This window comes from Helicoverpa zea, chromosome 31, assembly GCF_022581195.2.
Source record: "Helicoverpa zea isolate HzStark_Cry1AcR chromosome 31, ilHelZeax1.1, whole genome shotgun sequence".
NCBI lineage: Eukaryota > Metazoa > Arthropoda > Insecta > Lepidoptera > Noctuidae > Helicoverpa > Helicoverpa zea.
The window spans coordinates 6,239,578-6,261,253 of NC_061482.1; the positions used below are offsets into that span (position 1 = coordinate 6,239,578).

The 21,676-nt window shown below is 37.4% G+C and overlaps 2 protein-coding genes across 10 annotated transcripts in view; both read right to left on the bottom strand.

Moving 5' to 3' along the window:
* Positions 1–4,479, bottom strand: part of LOC124645342 (basement membrane-specific heparan sulfate proteoglycan core protein-like) — a 154,661-nt gene extending 150,182 nt beyond the window's left edge. For all 8 annotated transcript variants that reach the window (XM_047185148.1, XM_047185146.1, XM_047185144.1 and 5 more), the window contains exon 1: positions 4,313–4,479. In XM_047185148.1, the coding sequence (XP_047041104.1) occupies positions 4,313–4,375 (63 nt within the window). In that variant the 5' untranslated portion in view covers positions 4,376–4,479. The remainder of the gene's footprint in view (positions 1–4,312) is intronic.
* A 6,989-nt stretch (positions 4,480–11,468) lies between these two features.
* LOC124645198 (galactose mutarotase-like) lies at positions 11,469–21,602 on the bottom strand. Of its 2 annotated transcripts, XM_047184971.1 has the most exons (10): positions 20,920–21,602; positions 20,586–20,679; positions 20,151–20,314; positions 19,737–19,946; positions 17,302–17,389; positions 16,960–17,107; positions 16,532–16,637; positions 15,756–15,854; positions 13,857–13,967; positions 11,469–11,660 (listed from the first exon to the last, which is right to left on the bottom strand). In XM_047184971.1, exons 1-10 carry the CDS (start codon positions 21,226–21,228, stop codon positions 11,568–11,570), a joined length of 1,422 nt encoding a protein of 473 aa, XP_047040927.1. In that variant the 5' UTR covers positions 21,229–21,602; the 3' UTR covers positions 11,469–11,567. The 2 variants fall into 2 exon arrangements, with proteins under 2 accessions (XP_047040927.1, XP_047040928.1); XM_047184972.1 differs by lacking the exon at positions 15,756–15,854.
* Positions 21,603–21,676: the final 74 nt, after the last annotated feature.

Genomic DNA, 21,676 nt, shown 5'->3' on the forward strand with positions numbered 1-21,676 from the left:
AAGCTGTTAAGCCTGTCTCCTAAGGGATTATCTTAAAGCACCTTGATACAAAGTAGTCTACAAGACATATCCTATCATATTGTTCTGGGGTCTATTCAGCAGTTTATAAAATTAATTACTTTAGAAAAACATAATATTTTTAGGATGTGTTACCATTCAACAGATGACACGATAAATCGATCGATATGTTTTCCGCGAAAATCCGTGCTCGCTTGCAGGTCGTTCAAATTACAGACTAGTATCTTATTTCATAAATGTTGCCCACAATGGAGGCTATCTACGTAAAAGTTTCTAAGTTAGGTAGCAAGTACGCGGCCGCAGCAGTCTTGTCCGTAGTACTCCGAAGGCACATTAATTGACACATCGACATTGTGGAACGGTAATATTGACTACAATACCTATATTTACGTAAGTGAGTCAACAAAATGTTAAACATCGCTCTCAAAGGCCGATATTGTACACGGTTGTATCTTTGTGCTTTCACACCGTTCCGGTAGTCCTTTACTTATGGTCAGCCGCTCAAATAGCAGCCAACATCAGTCCCAAACATTGACATTATTGCAAAAGCTGTGTGCTTGGCGTTATTTAAACAGTGCATCACTGTTCAATACTCCGCTTTGAGTATTGTCGATGATTGTTTTGATGTACGCAGTTTCCAGGCAAAATTGACATTTGGTATTTTCAGATAGTCAATATTATGTCGAAGATTTCGATGAACCAAAGGGATTTATTTGAATAAGAATGGAAACATACAGCGTACGTGTGCAATATTTTATGTGGACCATAAGAATAATATTTAATTTAAATTTTATTATATAATTTAAATTATTATTCGCCATTTATATAAAAGTTAAATTATTTTCAATAAAAAAATATCGCATTACAGCTGAGGGTGAATTATATTGAGTAGCTGTTTTTTTTTTAACTTCTAGGATCAGATCATAGACTTTTCCCGATGAAATTGACAGATTTTGTCCGTGCAAAAAATTGAATAAGGAAGTCTTCGCTGTCCATGTATCATAGCTGAGTTTCATAATATTATAAGTACTAGAAAAATCTCTCGTGAAATAATACCCAATCAATTTTGACTGAATCACAGAAACACAAAATAAAGTGGAAATAAACGAAGAGTCGGAACTTTTAAAACGCTGTTTAACATTTCGTTTTGTGTCTGGACTAAATACCGTATAACCCTTCCACATACTGAGCTTTTCGCGAACTCTCTCAATGCATTTTATTGATATTAACAAACGCAAGCAGAAGAATAAAATCTCATTCTCGCATCCGGAATGATGCATGAATGAAAAAAATGAAAAACTAAGTTGATACATTATTCCTCGGGAAATGCTAAATGAGTGAGTTTTCGACTAAAATCTCCTGTGTTGCAGGAAATGTGATACGTTTGCCGCTTGGAACCGGCTGTCAGGGCAACCGCCTGTACCCGCTTATGTTCATTTTAAATCGTATTTGAAATATTTCTACTTGTAGTTCAATTTGCGGAGAACATAAACCAATAACGAAAAATTCAAGCCTTTCCCAAATTTTAATTTCATCATAGCGGTAAAATTTTCAGTTTTTGTGACAAAATAAGAAAAGCTTTTAAGATGTATACTCCTATGGCAAATTGAGTTGCAAGAGACGTGACGCGGTACTCGGTAGTACACCCGATTGTGAGTACGTACTATGAACACTTAAGAGCCATGCGGCTTCCAAGACTTGGAGCGCAACAGTCAAACTTCTAGTGAGAGAATTCATGAGTGATAGTATTGATAGCGAGAGCTCAAGCCCATTCTATAAATACCTGACTCAACAAAACAATTTGTGTTGTAGCAACTTGCAAGATGTATTTCAACTTTACAAACTAGCATTGGTATTGTACAATTAGTATCGAGTTGGATCTTGGTTCTAGTTTTAATTGTTATAATGCATCAATAAGATTGTGTTTGCAGTTTGTAGGTTCCTTTGATATTCTGAACTATGTTAGTAGAATGCTATAGATACATATGTTCAAAATAGGCCGGCTATTTGAACATGGTGTACGAAAAATTTTCAAGGATTCATATATCATTAAAAAAATTGATAATCCTCACAAATCTTGGCAAAAACAATAAGAATTCTACATAAAGTGTGTATGTTGATTCCAAATTTATAAAAAAAAAGTCTTAGCAATAAACGAGGGAACAAGTTGTGTGATGTATAGTGACGTAGCAATCAAGTTTGGCAAGTCAGTATTTCTATAATTATACTTCTAACAGACTTATGTATTACGGAGGTACGAGATGTAGATAGAGATTATGTCACGGTATATAAACACCATAATAAAAATAGCAAACAATCGCATGTTAAAGGAACTAATGAATGTATAGAAATCCTCTAAACTTCACCTAAAAGTTATATTTTAGATAACCATGGAGATTTAAAACAGTGGATACAATTAAGATTCAATGGTTATGGAAACATCACATTTCAAGATATTTAAAAAACTCCTTGCGAAGATAAATAAAGTGGTGTTCCATGATAACAAATCCTACCGATGGCGGAAATTGCAAAACGATTAAAGCGAATTTTATCGAGATGCAATAGTGGGAAGTGTACAAAGCACACGTGTCCGGCACTATTACTATACTTTGACAGGTAGGTAGTATTGCATGAAATATGTAGAAGACAAGGGCATATAGGTTTGGGGAATATTTTTTACTCATTTTACTCTTCGGTGCGTCGGTCCGATTCCCGAGTTTACCATTTAGCATTGTATCAAAAAGGTGTAAATTATAATCAGCTAACATTAGATTGTCACTTGTTTTTAAATAAACAAACCTTATATTGAATAGCCAAATAGTCATCCGACCGATTCGATTTTACTTTAAATAATTTAATTATATAATCATTCATAGTTTATTTGATTGCGTATAATGTACTACAAAAAATATTGGACTGGGCAAAAAAATGGGAAGATGGATTTTGTTTAATTATTGATTGGAATATTTAAAACTATCATGAGAGATAAAATATAAAAAGTAGATGCTAGATTTAAATGACTTGCTGAATTTCTTGTGAGATAGGAATGGGGATATTAATATACATATTTAGATACATATACAATATAAGTACCTATGGTTTTTCGACTTTTGAAAACATTGTAATATTTCAAATTGTGGAATGAATATTTTAAAGAAATTACAGCTATTTAGGTAGCGCGGTAAACTCGGGATTTCACACAATTGGGGATGAAGCGCGAGTCTATGTAGGACAGCTTTGCGGAGAGTTGATAAAGTGGTGCGAACGCCGTGCTAAGCTTATATACAACCCGCAAACAACTTCAAAGTAAGTTTACGAACAATCAATTAACAGGATTCGAAAATAAACTGTATTCGGAAGTGGCCATCGTTTACCTATGATCTCGTTTTGTTCCTCGCACGCGTATGAACAGTAACAACTGCAATTGGAAATGGTACGCGCAAATACGAGTTCTAACTTACTTCACAAGGTGTTCTCTGACCTCAATTAAAGTTTGCACAATTGCACATAAAATGAAATAACTATATCGGTTCTTTACCCAGAAATGCAGACATGGCTTACCTAAATAAATTAGTTTAAGTGATTAAACAGCTGTAACAATACACCTCTAGGTAATATTTTGCTGTTGTATAAAACGAATGAATTTATTGATGCTCGACGCGAAAATTATTTTATTTCGAAACTTCACTTCCTCTGCAAAAATAATTACATACTGAATTTATAATTTACGTAAGTATTCGATATTGCTTGGTAGGTTATAAGTAATCAAAAAATACAATATCTGGGTTACCCTAAAACATTATCGATTTCGAATTATCTGTTATTTTTTATCTACTGATAGATACTAGACACAATTCATATATTATATAGTATGTAAGCTACTGTACTATTTCTCCTGCCAAAGTTAGGCCAAAATATTCGCAACTATTAATTCATTAACTATAATAAAACAAAGAATATTGCAAAGTTGCCTCAGACTACAGCAGATACAGAACTCTATTGATTTATATTTCATTCTACTTCAATAACTGAACATCGTTAAGTTAAAATATGTTCAGTAGTTGCACAAACCGGCTCCGTCAACGATACCTTCGAAGTTATTACTTAAACTTAGCCAATATTCAAACAAAACATAAATCTTTTGTGCAGTTTAAGTGAGCCAGGCGTACCTTAAATACAAAATCGCGAGGTCAGGACTGTTCGAAGTCAAAAAAAGTTTTTGCAAAGTATTTTTCAGAAACGCAGCGGACTGGTTGCATACCGGCTTTTTGACGGAGATTAAAGATAGACTTACCTGCAACACTGATGAGGCGAGGACGAGCAGAAGGGCCGCTAGCGGGACCCCTCCGGTCCTCATGGTGGTCCAAAATTAAGAGAAGACGAATGTTGAAAAGTTATGTCCGATGACCGGTTGGCGCGCAGGCGTCGTCCGCGCCGCACAGTGGTCGGACCGCGAGTGATGGGACGCAGCCCGCTCCGCTCGGCTCCACCGCTCTGCTTTCGTCCCAAGTCCAGGAGCGCACGCAGCGACAGCACACACAAGCGAACTCGCCCTGCAACACTTCCTACGCAGCCTCGCGATGCGCTTCGTTCACATCCCACTCCGATACAACTTCTATACATTCGTTTGGCAAATTCGTAACATTTTTGTTATTTTAGGCTCAGCTTTTTTCTTGAATCTGATCTTTTAAATATTTTGAGCCTTGGTGCGCAAAGAAGTGCGTGAAGAAGGACTCGCAATCTGACCAGTATGAAGAAAAATTCTTCGTCTCGTTCCCGCGTGTGAGCCCTGCAAAGTTCTATGACCCCTCTCCTGCGCTTATCACAATGGCACAATCATAAATCAAAAATGTCTTAAGTTTTATAATATTGTGGGAAGTAAAGTATTCGTTATTTCTTTGGCGTAGAGTTTGAATTGGATCTTTAACAATATTGTAGTGATTCAACGTGATATCGCTGTTATTTACTTACTTACTCGTCGCGCCCAATTCCTTAGTTCAGTGAGTCGTATCTACTCGTATTTCATTCATATTAATTTGCTACTTTTTAAGTATGGGTAATTAAAATCCATTGTAATTATGATGCAATTTATATTTTACTATAAATACTAGGTATATAGAACTCGCATAATTTCGTTAATTCAGACAAAAATTAACTTAAAAGAGTGATCTTCACTGACAGCGACGGAGCGCAGTACTTTTAACAGTAATCTAGAATATAAAGAGATAAGGGGTCCCAAATTAGGTTAGGTTATAAAGGCTATCGAGAGAGATCTTGGTGTCTCGGTTAACTTTAGCCAGAGGATGTAGGTTAGTTTTAACTGGAAGTTAGCAGACATGTCGCGGTCAACAGACAGGAGCGGCAGAGCCTGATTTAAAGTTGCCGGCACATTTAGTACAGCTAGACAAGGTTGGCCAACAGGGACGTCCTTTGATAGGGATTAACGAACGATTTAGCCGACCACTAAGGTGTGATGATTTTTCTGCACTTTTATAAGCCACCAAACATGAAGCAGAAGGAAAAACTTCGGCTTTTTCGTGTATTTTTGAGCGAGGTTTCGAATGGTTATATTGACTTGCAAGGTTTGATCAAGACGTCGAATGTCCGCTGGTATCAAAACAGTTATATTTACCCTTCCAGTCCCGCTTTTGGTAACTTTTTTTGCTAACTGCGCAATATTGCCTACCTTTGACGAAACATCCCTACCACTTTCCTTGTAGATTCACAACGTTTTTCAGGGTTTATCCAGATGAATCAATTAAATTCTCGCATCATTTTGTCAATCGAAAAGCTATTGATTGTAAACTTAATTTTTTTTGTATCCTTGATGTTAGTGAGGTAGAAGTTTGGACACTGCGTAAATGTCAGAAAATGCCCAACTGCAAATAGGTGGACGACCATTATAATGAAATTGTAAAAAGTCTCTATCCGTCCCGAATGTGCAAAAAAAAAATTCAAAGTCAAAGTTTCAAAATGTGGGTTTCTGAATAGAATAGAACAATCACTTATTTGCAACGGACAATAAACATACAGGTGTTTAAAAGACACAGTATGTAGCCTATTAATCAGCCAACTTGCTTTCAGAACTATTTCCCTTACCTCAACTCAATATCCTCGTGCAGACTGGCTGCAATATTTTTCAAGGAAAAATCCCGCCCAGTATGCACTGCAAACCAAATACGAAAACTCAATAAATCCATAGCTTAAACAACAGTTATTTTATGAATAAAAAGACTATTGCTGAACATACATATAAATGTTACAAACTTTTACCTCATTAAAAATAATTAGTTTAAACTTTGTTTTAATCTTATTGTAAAGAAATAATAGTAATCTTATCGCCAAAAAAAAACAAATAACAATGGTGCTATCATTGGCCTCACCGACTCAAAAAAATTATCTTCAAAATGATTCTTTGTGGCACATAGCTAATCTTTTTAAATATTTTTAACAGACTCTCTTTTAGTCTTCCTAAATTATTTTATGAACTGATCTCGTGATTTTATACAAACTACGTAAACGTACATTTAGGTATCCTTACAATTCAGATTTGTTAAGCAATAATTTGTCGAAGCAGATAAAAGCACCATGTACCCTTATTTAATTTTTTTAACTATTTACATCAAGATACATTTTTATAAGTCCAATATGTCGACAACCAGACACTTATTGCATAACCCAGCACAGAACTATCAATGATAGTTTTATTACGGAACTTTTCTTTAATCAGCAAATATTTCTTAAAACTGAAATATAAGTTTTCTTTTTTTACCGAGTACCTATTCTAAGACGTCGAAAAAAGTTTTACAAATCACACCATACCGCATATTCGAACCAGACTATGAAACCACCAAACAAACAATAAGTAGGTATTTTAGAACAAGCTACTAAATATAGAATATTATTTGAATGGACCCAATAAAGCGTTCGGAATTGCAGTCTGCATATTGATGCAGTCTAAGCGACCTTGAATATTACAACTGCCATATATCATATGATACCTATTTACTTATGATATTTCGATCAATTTGCGGTTGCCTGGTGGGTAAAGAACTAACCTCTCAAGTATGAGTGTGTGGGTTCGATTCCAGGTCAGGCAAGTACCACTGCAACTTTTCCAACTTAGTATGTACCTACTTTCTATGTATATTTAAGACACCAATGACCGTGTTTCAGAGGGCACGTTAGACTGTAGGTCCCAGCTGTTATTAAACATCTTTGACTGTCGTTTCGGGTAGCCAGAAACCAGTAAGTCAGACAATCAGACTTGCCTAGGGGCATTGGTTTCCAGGGTAACCGGGTTGAGGAGGTCAGATAGGCAGTCGCTCCTTGTAAAACACTAGTACTCAGCTGTAACCGGTTACACCGACACCGGGAAGCCGACTCCAACAAAGTAAGGAAAAGGCTAGGCAGATGATGATCAAATTGGATATTCAGATGACTGATATCCCAGAGAAAGACATAGAAATATTGATTAGGGTTGAAGCCGAATTTTACGTTTGTAATTTTACAAATCCGATTTCAGATTTGTATGGAAAAAAAAAGATTGTTATTTTTTTACTAAATCCGCGGTGGGCAGCTAGTTTATTTATAATATTAGAAAGTATTAGGTTCAATCGGAACGCAGCTACAAAAAGTTTCTTTTGTTTTGCCAACTTCAGCGAACTTTTGACGGGAACTTTTGCACATTCAACAGGTTTCACTGAAGCCTTAACTACGTCGAAAGTTGACACTTTAGATTTATATAAAACACTTTTTTCTTGATAGAAAACTTGTGTATTTGTTTCCTTTGCCAAACTGTTATGGCAAAATACCTATAAATTACATAATCAGGAGAACTTTTTAATATCCATTTAACAAACTTTTCACATTGGCGTTGTTTTCGATTTCAACGAACAAATGACAACTGACGGTACAAAAATTGAATTAAATTCCGCGAGACAGATTTTGTGTAAGGCGTAGTCGCTTGGTTTTGCTACGCAAAAAAATCGCCAGTGTGAAAGCGCCTTCAATAAAGATGAGAGACCACTAACTACTTAATTAACTAAATTATTAAATAAGGCAAGTCAACTAAAAAAGTTTGCCTATATTGCAACTTCGGGTAAAATTGACTAGGTACAGTTACCGGCACGGATGTCGGGCTCTCGGCGGAAGAGTGGGGATCGCTTTGCGCACCCGTACGCATAAGGCAATAAGGCAGTAAATCGCTTGTGTGCAGGTGAAGGTCAGGGCCCGACATCCGTGCCGGTAACTGTAAGTACTTCTCTTTGTACGAAATATTTAAAGTTGAAGACCCGAGACTTTGCTGCCTTACCAACTGCAGCGCGGTTTCTTCCGCGTCCCTTAGGTATCTACCTTATTGTTTCTTCACGGCTTTCTAGCGTCAAGTATTTTTTCCAACACTGAGGACGAAAGAACGACAACTCTCATGACTTGACTCTCATGGCATGAACGCCTTAGTTATCTAAGTGTAGAATCGTTTTTTAGTTGTTTGTTTGTACCATCGAGGCTCCGAAACTTCTGAACAGGTGTTGAAAATTCTTTCATTGTTGAAAAGCTAGACTAAGCTAAACTGTTCATAATTACCTACTTTTGAAACACGTTAATACAAAGTGTATCAACGTGACCCACACAAAAACATAGATCTATGCGTATTTTAGATCTAGAATCGCCTCCGATGTTATTTATCTAACGCTTCGCTACAGTTTACACAACGTGCAGTATCAAGTAAATATAGTAAAATATTTACAAACATTTACGGAAATTCTATATTATTTTCAAGACTTCAAGAATGTTAATAGATTTTCTTATAAATCTTTTCAGTTACTATCACATAGACTGGCTTTGACCTCGCCAGAAGTTGTAAAGGCAGTTAGCATAGTTTTCTATCTTCAACTGTCTGTGTTATCTACGTCAGTACTTAATGCATCTACTGTTTAGAATGTTAGGGATTTGTGCTCAACTCTTTTTTATCAGATTTACATAGCTAGAGGTAAAATAAAGAAACTGTGACTGTATGTTATTTATCTCTGACGCGTCAGTATGCAAAAAAGTCATTCACGACAGTTGTACATATTACAGAGGAAACCACAAAACTTACCTACATATACTTAAGGACTGTATAACAATGAATCATGTAAACAGAGCTTCAGCCTTTATATAAATTTAACCCCTTTTTATATAAATTATCACACTAAACTTATTGTACCGTCGTGAATACATGTAAGTGGGTACTTTTGGGCTGAGCTTGTTATATTAATATAATAAGTATTACAATTCTATTCTACTAAATTACGCACGTAATTTTCACGTCTCTACCTAACTAAATACGTGGAAACAAGATATATATTTGACTGCAGGAAATATAAGTAGGTACTCACCTGATACCTACAAGCTGCTTCGAGGAATCTCTTTGATCTTATTCGTAAAACAGTCTGTTACCAAACCAACGTTTTTTATATAAATTGGTGAACACAAAATTTCGCTTTTGATAGTTTAACATCTGGTTACAATTAGTAGCCCAATTGGGATATCAATGAACTTTTCGGTGGTGGTAAAGGAACGTTTAGACAATGCACTTAATATACTCACCATTACGAGTATGAGGTCTTTAAAATAATTTGAATTCTTTTTTAGAGATCTACGTAAAAAGTAGGTACCTACTTTCCTTATCAATTCCAATGTTTCTAGAAATCTACTCACATCTGCTTTTTAAAGTTTTCTTTTTGAAAATATACATACGATACCAATGAAAGACTTACCTGTAGGTGAAGTTTCTCAGAAAGTCTTTCTCTAGCAGTTTCTGCTTGACTACACTTCGACAAGGAAGACAGACGATAGCAGACATTTCCATAAAACGTTTGATAGGTAGGTACTTATTTCTGGATCTAGTCGAAACAATAAAAAACAGCATACTTGAGTTACACAAACAACTTCAACATCTTTTTTCAGTTACGCATGTAACTTAAGAGGACGAATTGGAATTTTTGGCGCCAAGGATCTCAATTTTTCTCAGTAAATACAAAACGGATCAAAATACAACTTGGTTACCTGAAAGTTCATGATATAAACCTTATTTTGTTAGACGTAGAAACATGATTAGGTAACTTTTATAACAGAGAAAAATATATCAAACATACCTCTTTTTAAAAAGAGATTCACATATTATGGGCAAACGGGACCGATTTAAGCCTCTTAACTTTTTTAGTAGTTGAGTATATACATACTCTTTAAAATTGTAGAAGGAATTTTTATCAAGTTATCATTTCAAAATAATAAAATTACAAAACCATTTTGTCGCTTAGGACTTTTACTTATAAGCTAGCGCGTATTGTTATCCTCGCCCCGCTCAGACGCTCCGACCCCTTTTGGCGCCTTAGATGCGCGTGCCGGTTATGGAATTATTGTTGACCAATTACCTCGCCGCCTGTCGCCTTAAAGTAGGTAAAATGCTTCTTTATTTGCACTAAAGACTCTTAAACTACTGCCGATTCGAAAAAAAATATTTCAGTGTTGGGAAGCTACTCCCGAGTAACATAGGCTATGTTCTGTCCGAGCGCGGGGAAAAAATCCACTGGGAAGCGAGTGAAACCGCGGGAAAACAGCTAGTAGTGCTATAAAATTCTACAACAACGCTGGGAGTACAAAATGTGTGCCATTCAAAGTACCATAACGCCATCTATATCTCGAGTTGGAACTTGTACGTAAGTCTAGTTCTCAACTTCATCGCTAGATGTCGCAAGTTGTACAACTTTCATTGTAGTTTAATAATATTAATTACTAGCTTTTGCCCGCGGCTTCGCTCCCGTCAACTGATTTCTCTACTTTACCCTATTTTTTTTTCATAAGAACCTTCTCCTGACAATAACAAACACAACAAAAAAAGAATTAGCCAAATTGGTCCAGGCGTTATTGAGTTATGCGCTTACCAACACATTTTGCGATTCATTTTTATATTATAGACTAGCCGTTCCCCGCGGTATTACCCGCGCCCGGTGTATTTTTTGCCGCTCTGGTATATGGTGAGCAGTAGCGTCTACCTACACTTGGTATTGGTATACTCATATAAGTTATGCTACCCTGGTACATGGTGAGCCCGTCCCGTCCCGGGAATTTTTTTTTCCTTATTTGCTCACCGTTTAGACCTACCCTGAACTACGACAAACATTTTAAAACTAAAATCAGCTCAATCGGCCCAGCCGTTCTCGAGTTTTAGCGAGACTAACGAACAGCAATTCATTTTTATATATATAGAAGATAAATGAACGGTTTATAGACTACAGGAACAGTAGTTTTGTAACTCTACAACCCGGACAAAGTCACGGGTGGCCGCTAGTCAGGGATACTTTAAATTTATCAATGAAGGTCAACACTCAAATTAAATACACTATACTTACCTATCCTGAATCAAGAATAAGTACCTATTTTGATGGAAATTAAAAGGACCTGGCTATTCAAATTGTACTCTGTTTATTAAATTTACATTTTCAACAGGACATCTCACTAGACAATTTAGAGACACAACATTATGTACTTGATATATTTCATATTTAAAGATATTTTCCGAGTAATATACCGAATTTGTACTGCATTCTGTGAACGTACTCTTCGCCTGGATTCAGCACCGCACTGGGGAAGTTTTTCTGTCAAAACAAAAAAAATACAGATTTATAGTAGGTATACTGTAGACTAACCTCCCCACTCAGAGACATTTAATGACTACTTAAGTCACTCCTTAGCATAGATATACTATACTAAACAAGATTGCGCACTCTCAAAATATATATTTACGAAAATGAACTCTATTCCAACGCAATAAGGTACTGAATTGGTTGCATAATACACAGAGGCAAATCCGATCCGAGAGGGATGTTTAGAACAGAGGCCGTTTGTCTCTTTCTAACACCTTGCCAGCATAAAAAAATGTTGTGATCAAGTTTTGTTTTCCCAAAAAAACAATTGAATCACTTATATTTTTATCTTATTTTAACCATTGTAAGTCAACAAATTAATAACAATCGCATTAATTTATTCGTATTTATTCTTAAAACATAAACAACATAAATATTTATTTTGCTTTTTTTTATTTTCTAGCGGTAACCCTGAACATTCTTGGCGCGTAATCAGCATTTAAAATTTTGTTTATATTTTTTTGAATTAAATCAATTTAAACTATTAAAATGGTCAAAAAGTGTTGCTTTTATACTTGTGAAAGTGAATCCCATGGTAGTTGCAATATATCGTTCCACAGGTAAGCTAATAATAACATTTTCGTAAATCAAACAACTAGGGTGCCCATGAATTCTTGTAATGAGTCAAAATATGGGTGATGGATTTTAAAACTGATGTACTATTGTTATAGCTTCCCAAAAAATGTAGAAAGGCGATATAAATGGCTCAGCAGTCTATATGTGAAGCAAAAATACAAAAAAAATCAGTCTGCACTTCGAATCTTCCTGTCTTTGTTACTGCTAATTCCCGCTAATTATTAAAAGCCTATATTAGTACTTTAAGGTCACAAACTGCGTGAGTTAAAACTTCAATACCAATCTGTGTTTAATAATCTTAGCAAACTCGGATTGGTCTCACGTAGCTTAATCTCACAGTCACCCTATTAGAAAGGGACAGACGGCCTCCGTACTAACTGTTTCACTCGGCTCGTTTTTTGGTTAAAAGTGCGCAGTCCTGTTTACTATATTAGGGTGCGTCCACATCTGGCGAATGTGCCGCGAATGTGCAGCTCGCGAGCCGTTTGCGAGCTGCCCGCGAGCTGCGCGCGTGCATTTTTGATCGTGCGCCGCTTCTGCGCCGCCCGCGCGCAGTTCGCGCGCGACCTACGCGCCGTTCGCGATCAGCGCGCAGGCGGCGCACGACTTCTGACATCTTCGATAGTACTGAGCCAGTAAACGGAACTGTAAGGGCGAGAACTGAGTGCGCGCAGATCGCGCGCCGCTCGCGCGCTCTATACGAGCCTTGCATGAGTTGCGCTAAAGAGGCGCACCAAACTATTGCAGTGACTGCACGCGCGAAGCTCGCAGACAGCTCGCAATCGGCTCGCGTGCTGCGCATTCGCGGCACATTCGCCAGATGTGGACGCACCCTTATGTCTATGCTCCTTAGTGACAGAATGTCATACAAATCCGGAGTGTGGGGGTTAGACGTTCAATACCCGATAGATTTTGTTTTATAATCATTTCTTGTAGATGAGGAAAGGTTCAAATGATCGTATGGTGGGTGCAGCAGAAGGGATGCACAGACTTACCGGCCCGCTTTTGTTTATCTGACACCCATTAGGTACCTACAGTAGTACTTAAATGTATATTCCTGCGGGCCTCAAAAATTGCACCTACAATAATATTAGGTAGGTACAATTGCGAGCTCTAGACTTTAAACTAACAACACAATGACATAACCACCTGTTACATACGAGTACATAGCTTTAGTAAATATGGACAAGTGCATCTGCAATTTATTTAACTTTTATACTACATCATTAATTTTATTTAAAAAATACAGTCTTCTTTTCCGTGTTTTGGGATACTCGTTACCTAAATATGGGTTCCGGGCCCGGCAGTCATTTTCATATCTTAACAATTGATACGGCTCAGAAGCCAGAAAGTCCAAGTGATTAATGAATCTTGCTGCCCAGGTAACCGGACAAGATGAGAGAGTTGCTCCAAGAGTGAGAGTGGATTCCAAACTGGACAGTTAACTGGAGAGTGGATTCAGTTGCATCGAGTTGGGCAGGACGCCGTCCTCAAACAGTTTGAAAAAGGGCAATCCAAAATTAATGCTCAATTCCCTATAGATATATAATAGTGCGTAGTTTATGTACTCACATTATTAACAGCATCGGGATAGTTCTGTGGCATAAGACAGAAGAGACCATGCCGCTTGTACATCGTGCCCTGTTTGCCCATTAGAGGAACGTAGCCGTAATTCTTTTTACCCTGTGTACAAAATAAAGAAATCAAATGTCATGACGGAATAGCTATTGTTTTTGACTGTATCACGGAATCTCGAAGTTCAAAATGCCGAAGTACTGAAGCCATAAAGTACACAAGATCGATGCACGTGACTTAGAATGTACGCTACATCGAAGTACTGAATTGCGAATGTTCATGATACCGATGTACGGAATATCGAAAGTTTGTTATAGCGAAGTACGTGATTGCGATTGTTCTGAATCCCGATGTACGGAATATCGAAAGTTTGTGACACCGAAGTACCTAATATCGAAGGGTTTAAAATCACGGTATCTGCGGTAATTGGTAATATCAACCGGAAATGCTTTAAATATCGTATTTTGATCAATTTCCAGTAAAAAATGCATTGCTTTAATGTACTTGTGTTAAATCTACGAGATCTTATGTTATTATTCAACGACTTTGTTTTCGATCGTCGTGGTGGCCTAGTGGGTAAAGGGCCAACCTCAAGTATGAGGGCGCAGGTTCGATCCCAGGTCAGGCAAGTACCAATGCAACTTTTCTAAGTTTGTATGTACTTTCTAAGTATATCTTAGACACCAATGACTGTGTTTCGGATGGCACGTTAAACTGTAGGTCCCGGCTGTCATTGAACATCCTTGGCAGTCGTTACGGGTAGTCGGAAGCCAGTAAGTCTGACACCAGTCTAACCAAGGGGTATCGGGTTGCCCGGGTAACTGGGTTGAGGAGGTCAGATAGGCAGTCGCTTCTTGTAAAGCACTGGTACTCAGCTGAATCCGGTTAGACTGGAAGCCGACCCCAACATAGTTGGGAAAAAGGCTCGGAGGATGATGACTTTGTTTTCGATTTCTGTCGTGGTTCACATTTATTCATCATTATTTGCCGAGCCTTTCCCAACAACCACCCACCCACCTAACATTGTAGGTATTGAGGTCTGCATTATATTGAGCCTAGCCTTTCCCCAACAACAATGTTGGGGTCGGTCTACGAGATCTTATGTTGTCGCTCCTTGTAAAACATTGATGCGCCCCTGGCCCCAATACAATGCTGAAAACAAAAAGTGTATATAATATATAATGCAGACCTCAATACAATGTTAGGTGGGTGGGTGGTTGTTGGGAAAGGCTCGGCAAATAATGATGAATAAATGTGAACCACGACAGAAATCGAAAACAAAGTCGTGGAATAACAACATAAGATCTCGTAGATTTAACACAAGTACATTAAAGCAATGCATTTTTTACTGGAAATTGATCAAAATACGATATTTAAAGCATTTCCGGTTGATATTACCAATTACCGCAGATACCGTGATTTTAAACCCTTCGATATTAGGTACTTCGGTGTCACAAACTTTCGATATTCCGTACATCGGGATTCAGAACAATCGCAATCACGTACTTCGCTATAACAAACTTTCGATATTCCGTACATCGGTATCATGAACATTCGCAATTCAGTACTTCGATGTAGCGTACATTCTAAGTCACGTGCATCGATCTTGTGTACTTTATGGCTTCAGTACTTCGGCATTTTGAACTTCGAGATTCCGTGATACAGTCATTGTTTTTCTCCTATAAATATTTGCTGGTAGCTCTAGTTTTATATGAACATCTTACTTGTTACTATTGAGTTAAGGTGCATGACAGTTACCACTAATGTGCAGTTTACTGTACAGCCCAGTCAAATTAGCATCATTAAGGCCTTTCTATTGCCATTCTATAAAGTAGAAAATGTAAGTTCGAAAGTAAAAAATGCTCGAAAGTAAAAAAATGTAAGTTCAAAAATCACCTCGCTTTCTTCCTCTTCCTCACCAAGTGCACTCGATCGACTGGACTGCTCACTTTCCTCAGATTTGTCATCTTCTACTGTCTCTTCGGGCGCCACGTCCTAAGTCAAACGATTTGTAGTTAAAGTTAAAAAATCGTTTGAAAGTTGTAACTATCCGACTCAAGTGTACAATCAAAGCTCAATGTTATAAAGTTTTAAGATGGTGAAATAATCACAAAGGTCAATGTGGATTTAAAGAGCAATAACCCTGTGCTTTACCTCAGCAATAGTAAATATTAGGAAGATAAACAATGCATAATTGTGATCGACCACTTTGTCAAAACTTTTCTTTAACCATTTGTTCCTAAGTGGTTTTAAATTTTTGGAAACCAATTCGAGTTAATGACTATTTTGACTGGGCTAAAATACTGGTTATGGGTGTTTTAATTTCGTGCGCATTTCATTTAATTTCCCGCAAAGGTGTCAGCAGGCAGTCTTTTTCATTTAGTGGATTCATGCTGATTGACACCCATAAATCCTATTATGCCCAGTTGAAAACCAGCTACAACTAGCAGTCTAGCCGCCGGCATTATGTTGAACTGGACATGTTTGGCACAACACTTTTGTCTTTGTCTTTTTCCATGTTGTTTGTTTAATATTGTGTCAATAAGGATTTTCTCTTTCATCATTCAAAATATCGATTATACTGTTTAGATTGCATCAGTGTTATTGTGTTCCGCTTACGTAAGATACGCACGATATTAAAACACCCGAAGACAATTACTCCTAACAATTACCTCGACTATTTTATCTGGATCAGGTAACAAGTTTCCAGTGTAAAACTGCATACCAGGCTGGTTGCTATAGATTTCAATCACCCTTCCCGTCAGTGGATGCAGCACCCTGAAATCAGGAATAAAATAATTAATAATGGAGTCTGCTTTATTGGTTTACTTAGTAACTCGCGAAATCTCATCATCCTCATCATCATGCTCATATCTTATCCGATATTAATCTTAACCGAATCTGCATTCTCGTACTTTTACCGAAAAGGTCCACTCTTATAGCCTAAGTTTAGTCCTGCGTGCTGCATAGTTAGAGCTTTCAAAAACCTAAAGCAACGGGTATGCAAGACCCGATCGGCAACTAATTTTACTTTGACCGTAATATTCATGATAGTCAACTGATAGAATATTATTGTTCTTTATTTTTATTTCTTCCTTACCTGGCCTGGAACGCCAAATCCTGGTCGGTACCCCGAGTGATGCAATAATTAATATCGTAGCCTCCCATTGGAATTTTAGGCAGCATTGTCTTTAGAACTCGCGGCACTCGGAAGTCATAGGCTGTCCCTCCGACTACTTTTCTTTCACCTGAAATATAAATGAAAGAATGGTTATCATTTCTTCATCATGTAAGTGATAGCAAGTTTTTCGATGAGTTTTTGAAACTCTGTACAGAAAGTTAGATCAACTACAACGACTTGAATATGAAATGGACTGATATTCACAAAAGTATCCCTCACATTTTGCCGATTTTAAAATAATTATTAGATGCTTAAACATACCAGTAACAAGTCCTTCTTCATCGACAGCTGTATATTTGTCAGCATTGATGGTGAATATGTGGTCCAGCATCAAAGCCGGCCCAGAATGCTGAAATCATAAAAAAAGAAAATAGAGTACCTACCTATCGGATAACGGAAATCGATATTTTCCTTTTATTTCATTCAAAAGTAATCGTGTTCATCAGTTAAATGGTACGCCGTCATGCCTTCGAAGCTAGGGAACTTTCATAAATCCGTAGAAAGGTCGGTATTGAATATTATTGGGTGACAAAAAAACTTATAAGTACGTGATATCGCAAAAACTTATTCGTTTTGGTTCACGTTTATAACAAGCATGTCTATTGAAATATCACCCACTGTGAATTCTTTCGGAAGTAAAATCGAAATAAACAAGCCGCATAAAAATAAACATATTACCGATTCAATCGATACTGCGTCCGCATTTCACGGTTGTGTAAAAGATACCTCATAGGGGAAGTTATACAATTTGAGAAGAACGCAAAAAGGAAACCAGTAACAATATTTTGGGATAACTTGGAATAAATCGGCCTAGCTAGACTGAGGATTCCACGGCATGCGTTTGAGTTTGTGGTGTGATCTGTGACCACGTATTGCATTCATCACTATTGATAATGTTTAAATAAGTAGACAATAAGCATTCAACGTAGAGATTAGACATTTAAATAAGATATTAACACGTAGCTTTTCATGTGTATAAATACTTAGTGTTGTATATTAAATAAAGTGATCACTTCTTACTAGGTATTACACACACCGGCACAATTAGAGGAACACAAAAAAAATACAGTTTTATTTTAAAATAATAGCTTTTAATGCAATTTTTTCACTTAATTCGAGCTTGTTTACATGTTACACGTATAACACAACTAAAACTAGGAGTAAACATTAATAAAATTGGTAAAAATACAGTAAAATAACAAATAATGAGAATCTTAAAATTTTCTAAACAATTGTAAAAATTAAATTAGTGGGGGAAATCTTTAAAAAAAACTTAATTAATACCTTGTATTGCCCCCGCGGGCTCTAATTAATGCTTGAATGCGTCTGCCCATACTCATGATGACATTCGCGATCATTTCTTGGGGTAAGTTGACCCACTCTTCGACCAGCGCCAACTTTAGCTCTTCAACATTCCTGGGAGGTGGAATTTTCGCTCTTACCCTTCGCCCAATCATGTCCCAGACATGCTCTATTGGATTCATGTCTGGTGATCGTGCTGGCCAGTTCATTTGGGTAATTCCGATTTCGCTAAGGTATTCGGTAACCACGCGTGCAGTATGGGGCCGTGCATTATCGTGCATAAACACAAAATTTTCGCCAATGAATGGGGCAAATGGCATTACATGGGGTTCTAAGATCTCTGTAATGTATCGATGTGCAGTCAGAGAACCTCCATCGATGATGACTAAAGCCGTGCGTGCGGACAAAGTAATGCCACCCCATACCATAACGGACCCTCCACCGTATGACACCGTTTCGGTAAAATTTGCTTGATGGTAGCGTTCTCCTCGATGCCTCCACATCCTTTCCCTTCCGTCGATGAAATTGACACAAAATCGGCTTTCATCAGAGAATAAAACATGACTCCATTCTTCAGACCAATTTTGGTGTTGACGAGCAAACGCTAGTCTTGCAACTCGATGGCATACCTCAAGCTTGGGCGCTTTAGCTGGCACGTATGACTTTAAACCGGCATCATTTAACCGTCTTCTTACTGTTCGTTCACTAATATGCACATTACGCACTTCTTCTAAAAGATTTCGGGTCTGAACTGCAGTTTGACGACGATTTCTCAAAGTTTGCACCCTTATAAAACGGTCATCTACGGCACTGGTTGCACGATTTCTGCCTTGTCCCCGCCTCCGCACGTAAGACCCCGTCTGCCTGTACCGTTTAACATTACGGTGGATCACAGATACGGACACACCCAACCTTCGACTCACTGAACGGTATGTGTGACCTTCCTCGATCATTGTCACAGCTCTGGCGACATCAGTTGCGGGCAAATCACTCATTTTCGATGCAATACAATGTTAATTCTCCAAGTAACAACAACAAAGTGAGCTAGGGCCACCATTGACTGCATAAACAAATTTCTTATCCAAAACACTTAAACGCCCTAATTGTCAACAAACACTTATGAGGGTCCAATTTCTGTTAAATTATTGAGGGATGTCAAAAAGTCTCAAAAGGGTATGTCATAAGAGGGTAATAAATAAAATAAAGGAGCCACTTGTAAATATTCTCATAAGAAATAAAAAAAAACGTCTTTTTTTTTTGTGTTCCTCTAATTGTGCCGGTGTGTGTAGTTACCTCAACTATACCTAGACTTTCTTGGTTCTGTATTTTATTTGATACGTCTTCGTTCTCTAATCTACACACAAAAGGGACAAATACAACCAGTTTCTACTTACATGGCCCGCTAAGTTGAAGAAGGGCGAATTGCTAAGATTGATGACTGTTGGCTCGCTGGTAGTGCACCTCATTTCAATTTTAAGAGTGTTGTCGCAGGTCACTTCGAATGAGACCTGGCACATTATTGTACCAGGGAAGCCCTCGTGGAAACGGTCTGATACGTGGCTCATTATCACTTTCAGGCCGGACACGTACGAATGCCAGTTTACCTTAAAAAGCGAAAATAATATAATCAATATCTGCCTAGCCTGCCGATTTTCTCTAATTTCATTCGGTAATATTTTTTATCATTAAACACGATGTCTCACTTAAGAGAGTTAAAAATCTAAATAATACGAAACTCCTGGAGTATTATATTTACTTAGTCAGTAAGCTACTCAAACTTTTCCAAGCCAGTGATGAACAGATGTTACCTTATCAAATCCAACGTATCCTCCGTTATAGTGATGGGGTCCCTTGTTGTTAGACACCATGTACAGCCTGCCTGAAGGTCTGACTAGCAGCGTGGCATCCCTGATCACGTTTGCATATCGACCTATGGTAGCACCGAAGTACGGATTACGGGGCTGGAAGTATTCTGCACGGAAAAAAATATTATTAGATATTAATCCCACGTCATCTGACAAAACAATGTTCATCTATACCAATATTATAAAGCCGAAGAGTTTGTATGTTTGTTTGAATGTGCTAAACTCAGGAACTACTGGTCCAATTTAGAAAGTTATTTCAGTGTTAGATAGCCCATTTATCAAGGAAGGCTATATAGGCTACAGGCTTGCTATACAGGGTGCGGGCAGTAGTTCCCACTTACTTAGTGAGTTATAAGATTAGTATAAGTATATAAGTACCTTCTAATGTGTCGAAACCCGCAACGACATCGTCAGGCACCCCTTTACGATCAGGAACCGATATAGAAGTGATAGTCGCTCCGTACGTTATGACCTGCGAGGGATCGTCACACTGTTAGTCTTGGCAGTATAACTTGTTTCATAATTTACTAACTCGTCCCTGTACTATGTATCAGCATTTGGTGTGGTTTTGTACTTTGCTAATGATAAGGTTGTCAGACATGAGATCTGTTGAGGTATTACTTCAAACGTACCAAACACATACGGTAATCACAAATTGACGCCTAGTTTTTCTAAGCCATAGTAAATTAAATAATTTTTGCTTTACTCTTACCTGCACTGTCATCCTGTTCTTCGTTTTCCAAGTGTACCTTCTGACGATGTCAATATTTGTACTGGATGCACATGGACTGTGTTCATCGACGTGGTCATCGGTCTGCGGTTGTTCTGGTCCAGGTTTAGTTTTTGCGAAAACGCTTGAACGCCTTCGCGCTTGATGCTGCATGTTTTTGGGCATGAACCCAAAGCCGTCTACCAGTAATTCTACGTCAGGCACCGTCGGCTTTGGTTCAGGCTTCTTCTGAACTGTGTCTCCACCAGCTTCCTTTCCCATGCTTCCGGCTTCGCTACCTTCTCCTTCCATTGTATTTGAGTATCACAGCAAATTTTTATTAATCCAAAAGTTACAAATTATTTTTTATCCAAAATTTTAAAATGTATATAAAAATATTTATATATTTTTCTTAAATAATAATCATGTTGGCTTTTTGTAATTTATATAGTAAAATAATGAATGATGACATTTCGATAGGAATTTCAAATTTAATCTTTTTGATTATTGTCAGCTACAATAAAGTAAATACTTTTTTTACGTAATGAGGTTTAATTTACGTATCAGCCATTGTATAAGTTAATGGATGAGAGTAGTAAGCGGGGTACACCTATATACTTATATATAATCAGTTACATACCAATCATTAAATTTGGACGTGTTTGATTATTTTTCTTAATATGTAAGTAGAATAACCATGGAATAAGTTACATAAACTATGTTTCTACCAACCATAATTTTGTGATCTATCAATCTTTGA